The 17068-nt window shown below is 42.5% G+C and overlaps 1 protein-coding gene and 1 pseudogene across 8 annotated transcripts in view; one reads left to right on the plus strand and one right to left on the minus strand.

Annotated features, from left to right (window-relative positions):
- The window catches only part of GHR (growth hormone receptor), a 268372-nt gene that overhangs the window by 240916 nt on the left and 10388 nt on the right, over nt 1-17068 (plus strand). For all 8 annotated transcript variants that reach the window (XM_047731508.1, XM_047731507.1, XM_047731509.1 and 5 more), the window contains 3 exons: nt 2436-2608; nt 7495-7673; nt 15161-15326. In XM_047731508.1, the coding sequence (XP_047587464.1) occupies nt 2436-2608; nt 7495-7673; nt 15161-15326 (518 nt within the window). The remainder of the gene's footprint in view (nt 1-2435; nt 2609-7494; nt 7674-15160; nt 15327-17068) is intronic.
- On the minus strand, nt 13832-14910 carry LOC125100951 (mitochondrial nicotinamide adenine dinucleotide transporter SLC25A51-like; annotated as a pseudogene).

Consider the following 17068-nt stretch of genomic DNA (forward strand, 5'->3'; position numbering starts at 1 on the left):
CCTACACATATATACATATACACATATACACACATACACACTCACAGCACTCACATTCCCCATCAAGGATAAATCTCCCTCTCATCCAGGGGTATGCAACTTTTCAGAATCTCAGCCAGAATTTAAGTCACAGTTCACTGGCCATGTTAATCCCAAGTTCTTTCCAACAGCTGATGAGCAACTGTGTCAAGGACGCCCTCATACTATACAACTTTCGTCCTAGTGCCAAAGAGACCAGCCTGAGAAACAACTGTAAAGAAGGAGGCGTGTGTTGTCTCCCAGCTCATCCCTTCCCATAGCCTGTGGTGTCCTTGTCATTCCTTGCTACCCAGCACCCGTCCCCGAGGGGGGATGCTCACAGATGCTCTGGCTTACCAGCCCCAAGCACCTCAGCCTACACAGTCATTCCTGTCTTCTTCCCCCTCAGCCACAGACCACCTGGCTTTATGTCTCCTTGACTTATAAACCTTCTTCTCAGCTGATACCTCATGAATAATGAGTAAATAATGAAGTACTCACCCAAGTAGCAATTCCAATTTGAGAAAAGTTTGCCCATTTATTCCGTTGCCCTCTGTTCCCCTCACCATACTCATACTCGTACCTCAACACTTTTGACTACTCGGTTCCCTCCTTCCTTTCCCTACACATTAAGCTTTTATCCGTTCTTCAAGATGGCTAGAAACACAACCTCTACTTTGAAGGCTTCTGTGAACAGCCAGAGCAATCATTCCATCTTCTGAACTTTTAGGGAACCCCATGTGTACTCTGTGCATATAACCCACACTACTTTGTCATACAGGTTTTCAATCATTCCTCTGAGGCAGGAGTCATTCCTTAGACATGTGTGCGTCCCACATAATGTCCAACAGAGTGTTTTTTATATATAATCAATACTTATTAAATATGAATGGGATGAATACAGGAGACCAAAAAAGAAAAATTACTCAGATGGTAATTTTGAATCTCCTTCTGGCCTGAAGATAGGAATGACATCATATTAATCATTATATCCACTCAGTGCTGGTGGGCAGATGGAATGCCTCTCTAGTACGTATAGAGTAGTCACCCAGAGATGGTTTGCCGGGCTCATGGAGTCAGTCAGTCAGTCAGTGAGATGGGACCTGGGAGGGCTGTGTCCCATTCTAGCACACTTGCTCTGTTCTTGCAGGGGTGGCCTTGAGTTGGGGCAATCCTTGGCTTGCTCTGCATTTCTGTTCAGGCCCCCATGACAGCTGACTAGGGAATTCCCTTTCCCCAAACTCTCCTTCCTCCCCCTGTAAACTTCCTGGCCTCTCTTTTCCATTCAGCTCAGGCCCTGCAGATGTTTTAAGTCATCGAGCACACGATGCTCTCTGGAGAGTGGGGTAGAGGTGAATAACTGGGTGGCGGAATGTGAACTTGGACATGGGGCTTCTCTGATTTCTTCAGTGTTTTCCACGTGTCTTCTTTCCTCCATGATTTCTTTCGTTTGTTCGTTTGTTTCTAGCTGAGCCAAGATGTAGGAAAATATAACCTTGTTTTTTGTAGAGAAAACAAAAATAAAAGGAACTGATAGGCAAACACATCGATTCAATTCGACCCATTCTTGTTTCCATTTTTTTATATTATCATGAGGTATTCATTCTGCTTACAAAATAGAAAAAAAAATGCTTTCTGGGTTTGGAAACAGTTTTTCATTTCTGGGTTCATGATCTTTTGTCTCTTTTAAGGGTGCGGAGACAAAAGCTAGACACTCATGTTTTATAAATGTTACCTGGAGGTCCAGCATGTTTACAATATTCTCGTGGCTCTTCATGTAGTTAAGGAAAGAAGCCAGGAATATGGGAAGGTGTTTGAGACCTGAGGAAGACTCCCCCAAGCATAAGACAGCCCTGGGGAGAGGAAACACAGGGTACGGTGGTTCAGAGTAGGGTGATAGCCAGTTTTCCACCTCACAGCCCCCCAAATCTCAGAGTCACCCAGCCTGAAGAATGCCGTCGGCATGCCTCCCTAGTCTCTTCCACCATGAGTTGGGGAAACATCTGGTTCCAAAGAGTCATGGTTCTTTAGGAATCTTCATAGTTTGGGTATTGGGCCTCTGTAGTGTTTTACTAAAGGATCATTTTAAACCTCCCTAAGTCTTGGAACCCTCATCTGTAAAAGGTGGATAATAAAGGACCTATCCACAAATTACTTAATCTAGGAGCTGGCACATCATCTGCAGGCAATGCCCAGATGTTTCTGCTATAGTACAAGAACCAATGGCCTCCAGCAGTCTGCAGACCCTGCAGATGAGCCCATGGATGGGATACTTCTTAGACGTGATGCTGCTAAAACACTTGCTTGCAAAATATTTGTGTTCCAGCTTATTGAATTTATCGAGCACCTCACTTTGACTTGAACCATGGCATGATTTTTGGAACAATTCATCCTTTTTTTTTTACCCTCCATTTCAGGAGCACTCAAGAATGGACTCAAGAATGGAAAGAATGCCCCGATTATGTCTCTGCTGGAGAAAACAGCTGCTACTTTAATTCATCTTATACCTCCATTTGGATTCCCTACTGTATCAAGCTAACCAGCAATGGTGGTACGGTGGATCAAAAGTGTTTCTCTGTTGAGGAAATAGGTAAATCACAGGTTTGTGTTTTATTTGACATGGCTTTAGATTAAATAAGCAGGGAAGCTTCAGTGTCCAAGTGTGTTCAAGTAGGAAGACTTCGTCATTGTCATCTAGGTGAATGGAGGTCTACTTCATAGGGCATGAGATCAGTCAGTGAACAAGAGGGAGAAGGCAGGGGGAATAGAGGTTGGCTCTAACATAAAACAACCTGGCAGTAAGTGTTGTCAAGAAAAGAATGGGAGCCTGGCAGAGTCTTTTCCTTGAGGAGGTCTTTCAAGCTGGGTTGGGTTCTTGAATACCATCACAAGAGACAAACTCAGTGGACTCCTAAGATCCCTTCTTTCCTAATTTTTCAATATGATTGTTATATTCAGATCTGAAATATGTTGACCTTTGATCCCTATCATCACTATAATAAAAGCCTAGATTTTCTTTCTCACAAAGCATAATAATTCTAGAATTTTATATTTACAAAACAACCCAAAATCAGTTTAAAGACATGTTTATAAGATCTGAGAACAAACATTGGAGATAATCAGAGCTCAATGAGCTAAATGAAAGATGTAGACCGATTATCCCTTGCCCATCGTGTGGATGCAAGGGAAAATAAAACAAAACAAACAACCATAATTGGAATATTTATGTTTATTCTATAAAAGTGTAAACAGCAAAATATAAAGAATCAAAGAAAGACTTTGAGCAGCTGATGTTGGTACTTCAGAATCTCTACCCACAAAAGTTCATCTGTTATAGAAATTGCTTGGAGTTTCTCTGAGATGCTCTGTCCTTACACACTTGTGTGTGGTTTCCCAGGCATCAGCAGACTGGAAGAGGCTAAGAGAATGTGGCTAGAAGCTGCAGGCAGAAACAATAAATCTGATAGTCTGTCAAGGAGAAGAACAAGCAGAAAAGAGAACCTAACTGCATAACTTGGAAACACTATTTAGTGTTTGCCCCAATGTCAATAGACTTAGCTGCTGAGTGGCTAAACCAGTAGTAGTAAGAATATCGGGTCAAGACCATGTTCTAACCATGTCCCTGCCAATAGCCAGCCCCACTCATTTCCATGGCTGACTTTCCCGGAAGGCCTGCCATGCCCTGGATTGCTGTGCTGGGTGTGGTGGCTACAGAATGAGTAAGATATGTTCAAGTAGGGCAGTCAGGAATGTGAAGTAAATAATTGCAGTACTGCATTTTAGGTGCTGGACTTGAGGTATGTGGAGGGTGTAGTAAGCCAAGGTAATGAGCAAAGGTATAATGATTGGTCCTGAGGGATGAAAGGCTGCCCAGAAATGGTGGCAGTTCTCTTGCTCCCTAAAGCATTGGTGTGAGTGCCAGGTATACCAGATGGACTGTGTCTTCCACCAACCACTAAGTTCCAGAAGTGACAAACAACACAGACCATCAAAGGACTTGGGAGCAGTTAGGCAGGCCTGACTGATCAGCCAGAGAAAGCATAAGGGGTCTTGTGTACCCCACAGAGGAATTTAGACTTTATTCTACTGCGAAGAGGTGCATTTGAAGATATTTAAGAAGGGAAATGACCTGAGGATAATAACAGCTAACTAACGCTTCCAAAGCCCTTACCTGTGGGTCAGTATAATAACCTTGTGAGAGAGGTTCTGTTATAATCCCCATTTCACAGATGATGACATTGAGGCTCAGAGCATTTAAAGGCTAACTCAAGGGGCACCTGGGTGGCTCAGTGGGTTAAAGGCTCTGTCTTCGGCTCAGGTCATGATCCCAGGGTCCTGGGATTGATCCCCAGGACCTCTGCTCTCTGCTCTGGGGGATCCTGCTTCCTCCTCTCTCTCTGCCTGCCTCTCTGCCTACTTGTGATCTCTGTCTGTCAAATAAATAAATAAAATCTTCAAAAAATTTAAATAAAATAAAGGCTAACTCAAGGTCAGATAGCTAGTAGGCAGAACCGAGATTTGAACCCAGGCAAAATAGCTCCAGAGTCCACACTCTTAATCTCAGAGTTATCCAGTGCCACCTGTTGTTACTAATGCCTCCGGGAAATCCGTCCTGCTAGAGCATAGAGGGTAGATTGGAGTAGCACAGACTAGAGATAGAGAGGTTAGAAGACTTGGTGATAATCTTTGTGATAATTAAGGCAAAAGGTGGTGATAGGCAGTTACAACCATAGCAGGGAAGGAGGGAGGGAGCTGAGAAAGAGAGACCACAAGGAAGGAGGTGAGCCTAATAGATCTGAAGAAGACAACCACAGGCCTCAGCTTCCCCACGCATTATGTGAGTGTTCTGCTACTACCTCACAGGGCTCATCTTTGGATTTAAAGTACTGTATTAGTAGACATTTGTTGTTCATTCTTGCATTCAGCAAATATTTATTGAGTCACTTCCTTGGGCCAGGTACATTTCTAGGGGTCAGGAGCAGAAAATGTCTCCTCCCTTCCTGGGATTTTATCTCAGTGTAGAGAGAGACAATGCTCTGAGGAAAAATGACATAGGGAGGGAGGAGAGGAGTGCAGGAGAGGTTGCAATTTTAATAGAGTCATCAGAACTGGCTTTGCTGAATAAAGAAAAAATTGAGAAAGCAATGTGTCCACCTGAGGGACGGACCCTTCAGCAAGAGGGCACAGCAAGGGTAAAGCTTCTGTGGTGGGAGCGTTCGCTTGCTCACTAGGAATGGCGCAGTGAGGAGAGGAGCTGGACAGAGTGAGCAAGGAGGGGCATGTAAGAGGCCACTTCTGAGGGATCTTTGAGGCAAAGTTATAGTACCCTTGAAGCCATTGGACAACTTTGGCTTTCACCTGGACTGAGAGAGGAAGGCTTTGGAGGATTGAAATGAGTGATATGGTCTAACTCAAGGGTGAAAATAACCAGTGTGACCAGTATATCAAGGAGGGTATTGAGAATAGAGTGAAGGAGGACGGGGACCCCAGGAGAAGACCACTTCGGAGGCTAATACAGCAATATGGGCAAAAAAGCATCATGGCAGGACTGGGTTGTGGAGATGCAGGTGGCGAGCAGTGGTTGGACTCCAGGACCATCTTGAAAGTACAGCTGACAGAATGTGGGGGTGGTGAGGGAAATGATGCGTCAAGGTGGAGCTCACTCATTTCATCCTGGGCACCTGGAGGAATGGACCCACCATTAACAGAGAAAGGGAAAGTGACAGAGGAGCGCATTCTGAGGAGGGGACCGGGGCTGCCTAGGGATATACTCAGTCTCAGGTGCTTTTGCAACCTCTCAGGGGAGCTGTGGACAGCACTTGGCAGGATGTACAGAGGGAAGGGGGAGGCTGTTATTATGCTTCTAACAGTGGTACAAGCCTTCCCAAAAAGAACCATGTTCCAAATCTTCTATTTAAAATAGAAAGGAGAGTTTTTAAGATGAAACATGAGTAGTAAGTTGAGATTTTCCCATCAAAAACATTTATATGTTTTGGTCTCTTAAAGAGTTAAGCTTCAGTTATCAGAATTCCTCCATCCCCAACAAATCCAGAAGGGCAAAGCGTTACTATCCTGACAGTAGCCATATGCAGCTCAGCTATTCTGAAGATCCCTCCGATTTAATTTCCAAAAGTGATCATTATTAGTCATATTTGGATACCCTATTTTTTTTTAAAGTTGTGTCCATTCTACTAGGGCCAATATCACGCTCCTTTACAGTAAGGTCTGTTTTCACTCTGGTTGAGTACAAGAGCTTCCCCTTTGGTCCACCAGATTTTAACAGCCAGTTAGAGCTCCTCACACTTACATCTGTAGGCGATTCTCTGGCCAACCCAAGGGATCCAGACTTGGCAACGCTCTAGGTGACCTTCTACACACGGTAGAAAAGAAAGTAAATTTTACTCTGTATCTGCAAGTGACTTTTGAAAACATCGGTACCGAGACCCAAGGAGGAATAATTCATGGGGAACTATCTAGAATGTAAATTTGGGTATAGTTCCTAGCTTTTGGATCCATATTTCTCTTCATCAGGCTTTGGGAAGTTGTAGTCTCTGCAGTCCTGATAAGCAGAATACAGCTGAGTTACTAGAGAATGTACCGTATATCCATAGAAACCAAGCAAAACACTATTTCAGATTGTTTACATGCGGTTAAGTAAGAGACAGAAAACCCTGACTCATCACCGTTTGAGAGAAGAGCACAGTGCCTTCTTAGGTCTGAAAAAATCATCACACGTAGCTAGGAAGACAACAAACTAAGGAGCATTAGCTGAGTGTTTGGAAGGATTGTTCTAGTAGCGATACAGAAATTAATAAGACAAGATCCTTGCCCTAGGTAATAAACAATTTGGAATAAAAAAGGCTTCTCTATCCCTCATTCCAAAACAGCCCCATGTTTAAATACTCTAGGTCTTAACTCAGTTTCTAGTTACAATGAATTCCACTGCCAAAATCCCAAAGCATTAATCCTATCAAGGCTAAAAGAAATGTAAGGGGCGCCTGGGTGGCTCAGTGGGTTAAGCCTCTGCCTTCGGCTCAGGTCATGATCTCAGGGTCCTGGGATTGAGCCCCGCATCGGGCTCTCCGCTCAGCAGGGAGCCTGCTTCCCCCTCTCTCTCTACCTGCCTCTCTGCCTACTTGTGATCTCTGTCAAATAAATAAATAAAATCTTAAAAAAAAAAAAAAAAGAAATGTAAGACATGGCAAATCCTCAAGAAAAATTTTGGGTCAGATTTTAAACTTGAAAAGGAATTTTTTTGTGTAGGGGTTTTCTTCAAAGTTAAAAACAGATCATACTCAAGTCAAAAAAAAGTGATACTCTCTTATACAATGAGAGTATAATAAGACTATTGGAAGAATTAAGGGTATGAATAATAAAAATGCATAAAGTAATTGGTCTTTCAGAAGAAAGCCATCCATCAAAGGAAGCTGTACCTGTCCGTGTCTCTGTGCCCTAACTCTCTGTTAAAATGCACAGTGCAACCGGATCCACCCATCGGCCTCAACTGGACTTTACTGAACGTCAGTTTAACGGGGATTCATGCAGATATCCAAGTGAGATGGGAACCACCACCCAATGCAGATGTTCGGAAGGGATGGATAGTCCTGGAGTATGAGCTGCAGTACAAAGAAGTAAACGAGTCCCAGTGGAAAATGGTAAGATATCCTTACATATGACACTTAAAAATGCTTCGTCTTTTCTCTTTCTTTGTATCAACACCTCTCTCATATACCTTTTGACCTCAGGCCACATGTTCATGCTATAGACTCCATATTTTCTTATTTTAGGAAAACAGGCATAATCAGACCTAATCAGTAAAATATTATCTTGGGATTCCGTCCAACAGCAGATGCTTACATGGAGCTTCTGTGGGAGCCTAAGGAAGGAAAGGAAAACTATCTCCCCACTCATCCTCAGTGCCCTGTTTACTCTAGCCACTTAAGCTATCTTTGGGGATGTGGCTAAACGTGGAAAGAGTCATGATCAAGGTCAACCGTGAGTTATGGCTAGATATTCTCCCACAATTTTCGTTGCTATACTTGCAAGACCCCCATTAATGCTAGTTCATAAGTGACTCCAGGAGGGAAACAGAGGAAGGGAGTTTATCCCCTATAGGTTTCAGAAGAATGTTTTGTTACATATGTCAGGGAAGAATCGAGCTAAGAGGTTTTTATGTAGGTGAGGAGCATGGTTGTGGTTGATCTCTGAACACCTTACCTCCTTGACAAATATATGGGAACTAGGCACTTATATAGGTTCCACATGGCACAGAGCTAGGAGAAAAACAGGATTATCTTGCTGCTCCCAATATAACTAATTCTAAATCAGTCTAATCACAAAGTCATAACCCTGGCCAAGCCAAGTGGTTTCTGGCCAGTCAGCAGGTTTTGCCCTGTGGCCTGGCAAATTCACTCCCAGAATTTTGAGACACCAAGAATTGTCTGTTCAAGGATCTGCTGGAGAAGAAGCCAGTTTTGTCATTAAAGTTAAGTTTGGAGCAGCTGTGAGCATACCAGGCTTTGAGGTGCTGTTTCTAGCATCATTTTAATTTAGAGATCTGTTCCATTAACTTAAAAAAGCCCAGTTGGTTGTTGAGTCAAATAAGACTTTTTTTTAAAGCTTTATTTATTTATTTGATGGAGAAAGAGAGTGGACATAGGGAGAGAAGCAGGCAGAGGCAGAAGAAGGAGAAGAAGGCTCCCCACCGAGCAGAGAGCCCAATGCAGGGCTCGATCCCAGGACCCTGAGATCATGACCTGAGCCAAAGGCAGATGCCCAACTGACTGAGCCACCTGGGCACCACTCAAATAAGACTCTTAATCTCAGAAAACAAACTGAGGGCTGCTGGAGTGGAGGAGGGAGGGAGGGAAGGATGGCTGGGTGGTGGACCTTGGGGAGGGTATGTGCTCTGATGAGCACTGTGAAATGTGTAAGCCTGATGAATCACAGACCTATACCCCTGAAACAAATAATACCTTCCAAACTGCAGTGACAATCACCATGCTCACCACCCCCGTGCGCTTATGGTAATGGGGAGAAAGCCAGCCCCACATAAGAATGGTCTTGATGAAGCTGCACATTTTATTAATGTTATTAAATCTCAACCTTTGATGACCTAGCTTTTTAGTATCCTGGGTGACGCATGTCAGGGACGCCTAAGGCACTTCTGCAGGGTACTGAGCTGCCCATGGTTGTCTTAGCAAGATACTCAGATGGCTGAGTTGCCAGTGAACCAGCCGCTTTTTTCCACGGAACACCATTTTATCTCAAAAGAACAACTGATAAACTAATAGATGGTTATTCATAGTGAAGTTGGCAAAGACTTGGCAAACATGTCTTAAAAAAGAATGAGGTGGGCTTATCAGTCCAAGAAAAACAGTCAACAGTAGTTGTTACCAATGAAACTTGAGCTTTCAAAGGAAAATTTGAGTTTGGGAAGACTTGCATCAGATCTCCAGCAGTGAGCTTGAGAGCTTTCCAAGTCCTTGAAGACTTTTCCTGACGAGATGGATGGTGATATGAGCTAGAGTGATTTTTTTATATTGTATAATAAAACATGTGAACATTTAGAAAATTTACATAACTCAAAGATCCAGTATTTTTCACTGTGTCATTTCCATATGAGTAATACGTGATGTAACCAAAGTCATGAGTGGGGAAATGATCCATCCAAAGTGCTAGGTGGAAAGGTGGAATGACCGCTTTGATTGGGCTCAGCCGAAAGCAGTGTTCCCACCATAGATACAGATCTCAACCCAGTGAAAAAGACAAATAACTTTTCAGTATTAGTATGAAAACAGTCTTGACCTTGCAGACTCCCTGAAAGGGTCTCAAGGACCCTCAGGGGTTCCACAAGTTCACACTCTGATAACTGCTCTCTGGAGCACCTCGCCGTGCCTTACGCATAGTAGGTATTTCAATATCTAGTTGCTGAATAAACATTTGACTGAAACTTGAGGTTATGAAGTCTTTTTTAAAAAATTAAAATAGAATGTATTAAATAATGGAGATTACTTGAAAATAAAATCTTAAGAAGAAGAAGAGCCACAATTATTTGAAAAGGCTATTAAAATATCCCATTTTGGGGTCCCTTTGGTGACTAGCTTTTTAGTATCCTGGGTGACGCATGTCAGGGACGCATAAGGCACTTCTGCAGGGTACTGAGCTGCCTCCGGTTGTCTTAGCAAGACACCCAGATGGCTGAGTTGCCAGCGAACCGGCCACTTTTTTGCACGGGACACCATTTTATCTCGAAAGAACAACGGGTGGCTCAGTCAGTTAAGCATCTGCCTTCAGCTCGGGTCATGATCCCAGTGTCCTGGGATGGAGCCCCGCGTTGCCTCCCTGCTCTGCTGGGGTTTGTTTCTCCCTCAGAGCCCTCTGTCTGCTGCTACCCCTGCTAGTACTCGCTGTCTCTGTCAAATAAATGAACAAAACCTTTAAAATAAATAAATAATAAAATAAAATATCCCACTTTTTCTTCACTATGTATCTGTGTGAGACCAGATCCTATTCCATGCACGTCAACCAAAACAACACAACAGATGTAACGCAAATTTAATAGAGAAGCAGATGTGGCTCATGTTTCTCATAGCCTATTCCTCGCCTTGTCTTCTCGCAAGACTTTCAGGATCAAACGATTCCTAGCCAAGAAACAAAAGCAGAATCATCCCATACCCTGGTGGATTTGGACGAAAATTGGTAAAATCAGAGAAGAACCAAGCTGTGTCTCTAAGGGATCGCGCACATGAGACAGCTCCCGTATTTCTGCAGTGTTCCTATCCTGTTACTCTGTAAACATCTCTGCTACCTGAACAATAGGCATGTTTTATCAGGGAAATGATTTTTCTCTGTTACTATTCTGCTGCTGCAGTAGGTTGATTCAGTAATAAATACGTGCAACCCTTTGTTAGGAAACAAACAAACACAGAAGCAGATGCAAAACTACAGCCATCTGGTATTAAGCCAGCCATTAAAGAGACCGGTCCAAGTGTAAAAATGCAAAACAGTGTCCATCTCCTCACAAAATTCTATGTGGTTTTGGAGAATACACTCATTTTTTTAAAAATCAATTTAATATTATTTTAATTTTAAAATTTCTGTTTCAGTTTCTAAGTGGTCAATAGTGATAAGCATAACCCAAATAAACCAAAATCTTTGCGCTTCTCAGTAATTTTGGGGGGTGTAAAGGAGTCCCGAAACGAAAAGTTTGATGGTCTAGGGAAGGCAAGGATGTGAATCCAAACGTCAGCATTGATAGATTTACTGATGATAGTTTCAACCCTGAAAATCCAGTGATCTAGCTGTGTTTCAGCTGATGCACGGGTACGAAGCTCGTACCTGAGCCAGGTCCCTGGGAGCATGGGACTTAGTCGTTGGCCATTCAGGTCTGCATCCCAGCTTGGCTTTGTTTTTTATCCCCTCCTTGCTAAATCTCATTAGATCTTCCAAAGGGGTCAGTTAACTTCTACTTCACTTAACTTTTATAAGTGAAGTTACATCCTCTTGGCATTTCTTACAACGGTCTCAGACAGAGTTGTCATGAACACCGAGAGTTCATCTGTAAGCATTGACCTCTGCTGAAGAAATTTGCACTCTAATAGGTTTATGAGCACCAGTGCCATAAGCTTAAAGAACAAGTGAGGTTCATAAGTGGAGGGGGGAAAGTTACTGTTTGTTGCTTCTTTTTTTTTTAAGATTTTATTTATTTATGTATTTGTCAGAGAGAGAGTGCACGTGCGTGCACAAGCAGGCAGAGAGAGAAGCAGGCTCCCCATTGAGCAAGGAGCCCAATGTGGGACTTAGTCCCAGGACCCTAGGATCATGACCTGAGCCAAAGGCAGTGGCTTAAACAACTGAGCCACCCAGGTGTCCCTACTGTCTGTTGCTTCTAATCAGAATCCAAGTTACCACTGAAAATGTAGAATTTTATATCACTGTGCCTTTTTTTTTTAAATTAAATGCATTTGGAATATAAAAGTGATACTAGTGATGATATAGTTGTTCCCAGCTATTTACCTGCTAAATCAAGTTAAGAATGTATTGGGGTTTTTTCTGGGTTTTTTTTGTTTGTTTGTTTTGTTTTTTAAAGAGAGACAGATCACAAGTAGAGCAGCAGGCAGAGAGAGAAGGAGAAGCAGGCTCCCCGCCAAGCAGAGAGCCCGTATGCGGGGCTCGATCCCAGGACCCTGAGATCATGACCCGAGCCAAAGGCAGAGGCTTAACCCACTGAGCCACCCAGGCGCCCCTATATTGTTTTTTTTTGAAGAAGTAATGGGTGACAAAGAACTGTCCACATTGTATGGGCCATCTCCCGAGCACCCACTCTATACCCGTATTGTGCTGGGCTTTGGAAGTGCAAAGATAATGAAGGCACTGTTTGCTCCAGGGAATCTGCAGTGTAATATAGAAATTTGCACAGTGTGATACAAGTATAAGAAGTAATCTGAGATGTGACTGTCTTTCAGGACGGAGTAGGAAAAAGTGCCAAGAGCGACATCTTAGACTATCAACAGTCCTTGCACTGAGTGTTAGCTGAAGGAGACCACCCTCAAAGGCAGGTGGCAGAGTTCAGTGTTGGCAGTAGGGGCCATGTAAATGAAATCAGGTTTAGTGTGGCTGCTTTGAAGGGTTGAGGGAAGATAAAGAGGAGGACAGAGATCAAATCACTCTTTTTGGTTTTGTTATTAATGAAATCTGTAATGAAATAATAATTGTTTACAATAACAGAAATTAGGGCTTCAAAACTGGACACCTATGTTTTAAAAAATATTTAGGGAATGCTTTAAAATACCATCTTAGGCATGCAAATATAACGTGTTAAGAAGCTTCAGGGGCACTTGGGTGGTGTAGTTGGTTACACGGTGACTCTGGGTTTTGGGCTTCATGCTCAGCCCAGAGTCTGCTTGGGTTTCTCTCTCCCTCTGCCCCGCCACGCCCCCCCAACATGAGCTCACTCATGTACACGCTCACACTCTCTCTCTAAAATCAATAAATAGGGGTGCCGGTGTGGCTCACTGGTTAAGCCTCTGTCTTCAACTCAAGTCATGGTCTCAGGGTCCTGGGATCGAGCCCCGCATCAGGTTCTCTAAGGACATTTCTATGCAAATTTTGAATAGCAGTCCATTTGAGGTAACTTTAAGCCCTCTAGAATAAGCAGAATGAGTATGTAGTTGCTTCTAATAGAATAATATAGACAATTATGGTTTTTCTAAGACCCTTTCCAACTCTGTGATCTTCTGAATGACTACCCAGAATTTCTGAAGAACAAACTGTGCATGTGTGTGTATATGTGACTATGATTTGTTTTGGTGTGGCAATATGGTTTTTTTTTCCTGTTCTTACGTCTTTGTACAAAATTATAATATTCCAAAGGGTAAGCACCGTAGCCATAATTTTCATTATAGTTCCACCATGCTCCATAATAATTCTATTATGCTTTGATTGTATATAGAATATCTGACAGCCTAGTACAAAGATACAGCTACATTTCTTTAAACAAGTCTGTTATATCTTTGGGTTTATACCAAAATAACTTTGAGGACTGTGATCCATATAACAGAATGTTTCTTTACAAAGTTATTTGCCTTGAGCTTCCTTTAAGTAGCAAACTCCTCCAATGAGTCTTATTTTTTTTCCTGATATAACCTTTAATTCTGAATTTGTTGGCGCTTCAAGAAAAGAGCTTTGCCGATAATTCGTTGTGCCCTGAACTTACGACACCAACTTGCATTTGGCCAATTAGGAACATGGCCAAATTGCATTCTTCTTGGGTCTCTTCAGTTAATAAATGGCACTTAACTGATGCTTTCTTTCATATAATCTTTAACAAGAACTCCTAAGTTGCATTGATTATGCCCTAAGAGATGAGAGACCGATGATTAATTCAGGTGAGCACCTCTGAGAAGATTTGTCAGCTTCCTGTCCTGCTCTAGCCAGATTTTCTGGAAAACCTTAGGAAATGACTGGAATTCCCCACCAATCTGAGACTGCAGATGAGTTTTCACAACATTAACTGGGAAAAACAAGATTCCCAATGTGGTGCCCAGCAGACCTCCACAGACAAAATCATTGTCCAAATGAGTGCTCTGAGTCATGGCGGTAGGCAGATGCTCCTTAATGGGACCTTGAAAGCCAAAGAAAAGGACACTGCTGAATCCATTAAGGAAAAGAACAGGTACCAAGCCTTGATAATACTCTCTCATTCCATGGCATCTGAGTGACTTAAAAGCCTGGTACGTGTTTGTAAATTTGTCATGATGCTTGCAGTCTTGAAGCAATGTCTGACCTCTTTTCAATGGAGTAAAAATTGCTTCTGTTGTCCCTGAAAGGACTGCAGCCACACTAGGGGTTGTTGACTCAGGGGTACAGATGTGCTTTCGGAGAAAGCAAGATAAGTCCTCCATCAGACCAACCTAAGTGCCAGTGTGGTGGTCTTCTGCATCAGTGGGGGAAGGATTTGTCGGTACAAGTTTCAAAAGCCCTCCCTCCACAACCGAAGCACTGGGTCCTGGGCTTTGATTCCATACAGCTTCTGCTGAAAGAGCAACTTCCACGTGGGAAATGTGATTGTGGCATTGTTGAAAGCCACACAGTGGCTGTACAAGTAATGTGTCATTTCACCAACATTTGCAATAGGAGGTGACAGATCTTGTTTTGAAGGTATTAGGATGGGTGGCCTTCTTTTCAGGAGCTTCTGAATCCACCATGTGGCTCAAGAGCTTTCTACTTCATGAAGGATATTTCTGACATGTAACACCATCTGGGACTGGTGTTTGGAGGGATGGTAGTTTTTTGATAACTCGCTCACCGTCTTCCATTGTTACTGGTTATTAGGTTCTTCTGTGGTCAGTTTTGATACTGGATTTGCTGAAATATCCAGGCTCTATGACAGTCTTGACACAGAAAGAAAAATAGAATAGCCAACGGCAGCCATCTTTCTGCTCGATCATGCCATTGCGGCAGCTGCGCAGGTGCTAACCGTGACCAACAACCAACAACCACCCCCCCCACCAAAAGTGCATTTTAAAATATCTACTTTACAGAATTCATTTTGAATATAAATGTAGAAACCGCTTAGTAGAGTTTATTGTGTCAAGTTGTTGTCTCACTAACCCATCAGTTTTATATTTTGTCTTGAAAGATGGACCCTGTACTGTCAACATCAGTTCCCGTTTACTCGTTGAGGCTGGATAAAGAATATGAAGTGCGTGTGAGATCCAGACAACGAAATTCTGAAAAGTACGGCGAGTTCAGTGAGGCGCTCTATGTAGCACTTCCTCAGATGAGCCCATTTGCATGTGAAGAAGGTAAACGATTTAAAATGGCAGCTGACGTGGCTTTTGTCTATTAATAGAGTAATACATTGCCTACGTTTCAGGGTGTTCAGATATCAGGGTGAGAGACCTCAAGTTCACTCTTTTTAACAGATACTGTTCGTTACAAAAATGGGAGGAGAACTTAGTCTGTGATGATTCGATTCAGGGGATGTCCAGGGGTAGGTGTAAGTTAGAGAGGAGAAGATGCACTAAGATGTCAATGGGGTGATCTCTGGATGTCAGAATTTCAGATAATTCTTTTCTTCATACTTTTCTATATTTCTAAAGATTTCTATAATGAATTTGTTTTGCATTGATAGTCCAAAAAATTGCTTTTCAAATGCATAGTGTAGAAATAATGGATCCATATGAATGGGTAGATATGTGACATCGAAGGCAAAGCCTAATACCATGTCAGCGTAGCTAGTCAATGGCAGCCGCTCTGGTTTTAGAAAGTTTAGATATGGCTTTTCCCTGGAGACAGGCTTATTAAGTCGCATGCTAGTTATGTGCCAGAATGACATGGAACATTTGAAGATCCAGGGCACCTGGGTGGCTCAGTGGATTAAGCCTCTGCCTTCGGCTCAGGTCATGATCTCAGGGTCCTGGGATCGAGCCCCGCATTGGGCTCTCTGCTTGGCGGGAGGCCTGCTTCCTCCTCTCTCTCTGCCTGCTTGTGATCTCTGTCTGTCAAATAAATAAATAAAATCTTTAAAAAAAAAAGAAGAAGAAGAAGAAGAAGAACCTATATAAGAAAAATACAAAGATAATTCAAGTTCAAAGAAATGAGGATCTATGAATTCAGAATAAAGAATTAGAACTTTAGACACAGAAGAAGTCTGCTTAACCTTGAGCGGTAGGTGTATAAAGTGATCCCTCCCACATGGGAATTAGCCGTAGTGCCTCTGCAGTGAAGCTCTGTCTGAGTTGCTGAGGCCTGCTGACAAAATCACAAGCTGTAGAGAAACTGAACTGCTATTTCTGTATTGATGCTACAGGTAGAACTCATGATACTAGAGAGCACTTAAATGAAAATGCCTGTAGCACTGTTTTTTCTAAGTTTTAGTTAACAGGCTTGATCTTTTAAACCGTATTTAATATAATGAAATTCTGATTTAAAAAGTACACTTGCAGGACGCCCAGGTGGCTCAGTCAGTTAAGCATCTGCCTTCGGCTCAGGTGTGATCCCGGGATCCTGGGATCGAGCCCATGTCGGGCTCCCTGCTCAGTGAGGAGTCTGCTTCTCCCTCTCCCTCTGCCCCTCCCCTGCTTGTGCTCTCTCGCTCTCTCTCAAATAAATAAATAAAATCTTTTAAAAGATAATAATAAAATAAAAAAAGCAAAAAGTACATTTGCCACACACCCTTGAAGTTTATTGTGATGCCATTTAGTTCAATTAAGCATAGATCTCTTAACTGATTCTTCCTTCCATGTTTAAAGAAAAGGGAAGTTCTAGCTTGTTATGTTCCTGAATATATTATTGATATAAAAACTTACAGATATCACAAGATACTAAATGGCGTTCTCTCCTCCACTAATTCTTTATAATAACCATCATATCTCCCTTAGGGATTTTAATAACTGAATAAGAAAATAAAAATAACAAAGGAATATTACAACATAAAATCCTACTTTTAATAAAGCAACATTAAAGTCAATTTGACCTGTCTTTTCGTGTAAAGCAGATAACCCTGAGGTGGAGTGAAGGGAGCCTTCCTACACTGTTGTTGGGA

This window comes from Lutra lutra, chromosome 5, assembly GCF_902655055.1.
Source record: "Lutra lutra chromosome 5, mLutLut1.2, whole genome shotgun sequence".
NCBI lineage: Eukaryota > Metazoa > Chordata > Mammalia > Carnivora > Mustelidae > Lutra > Lutra lutra.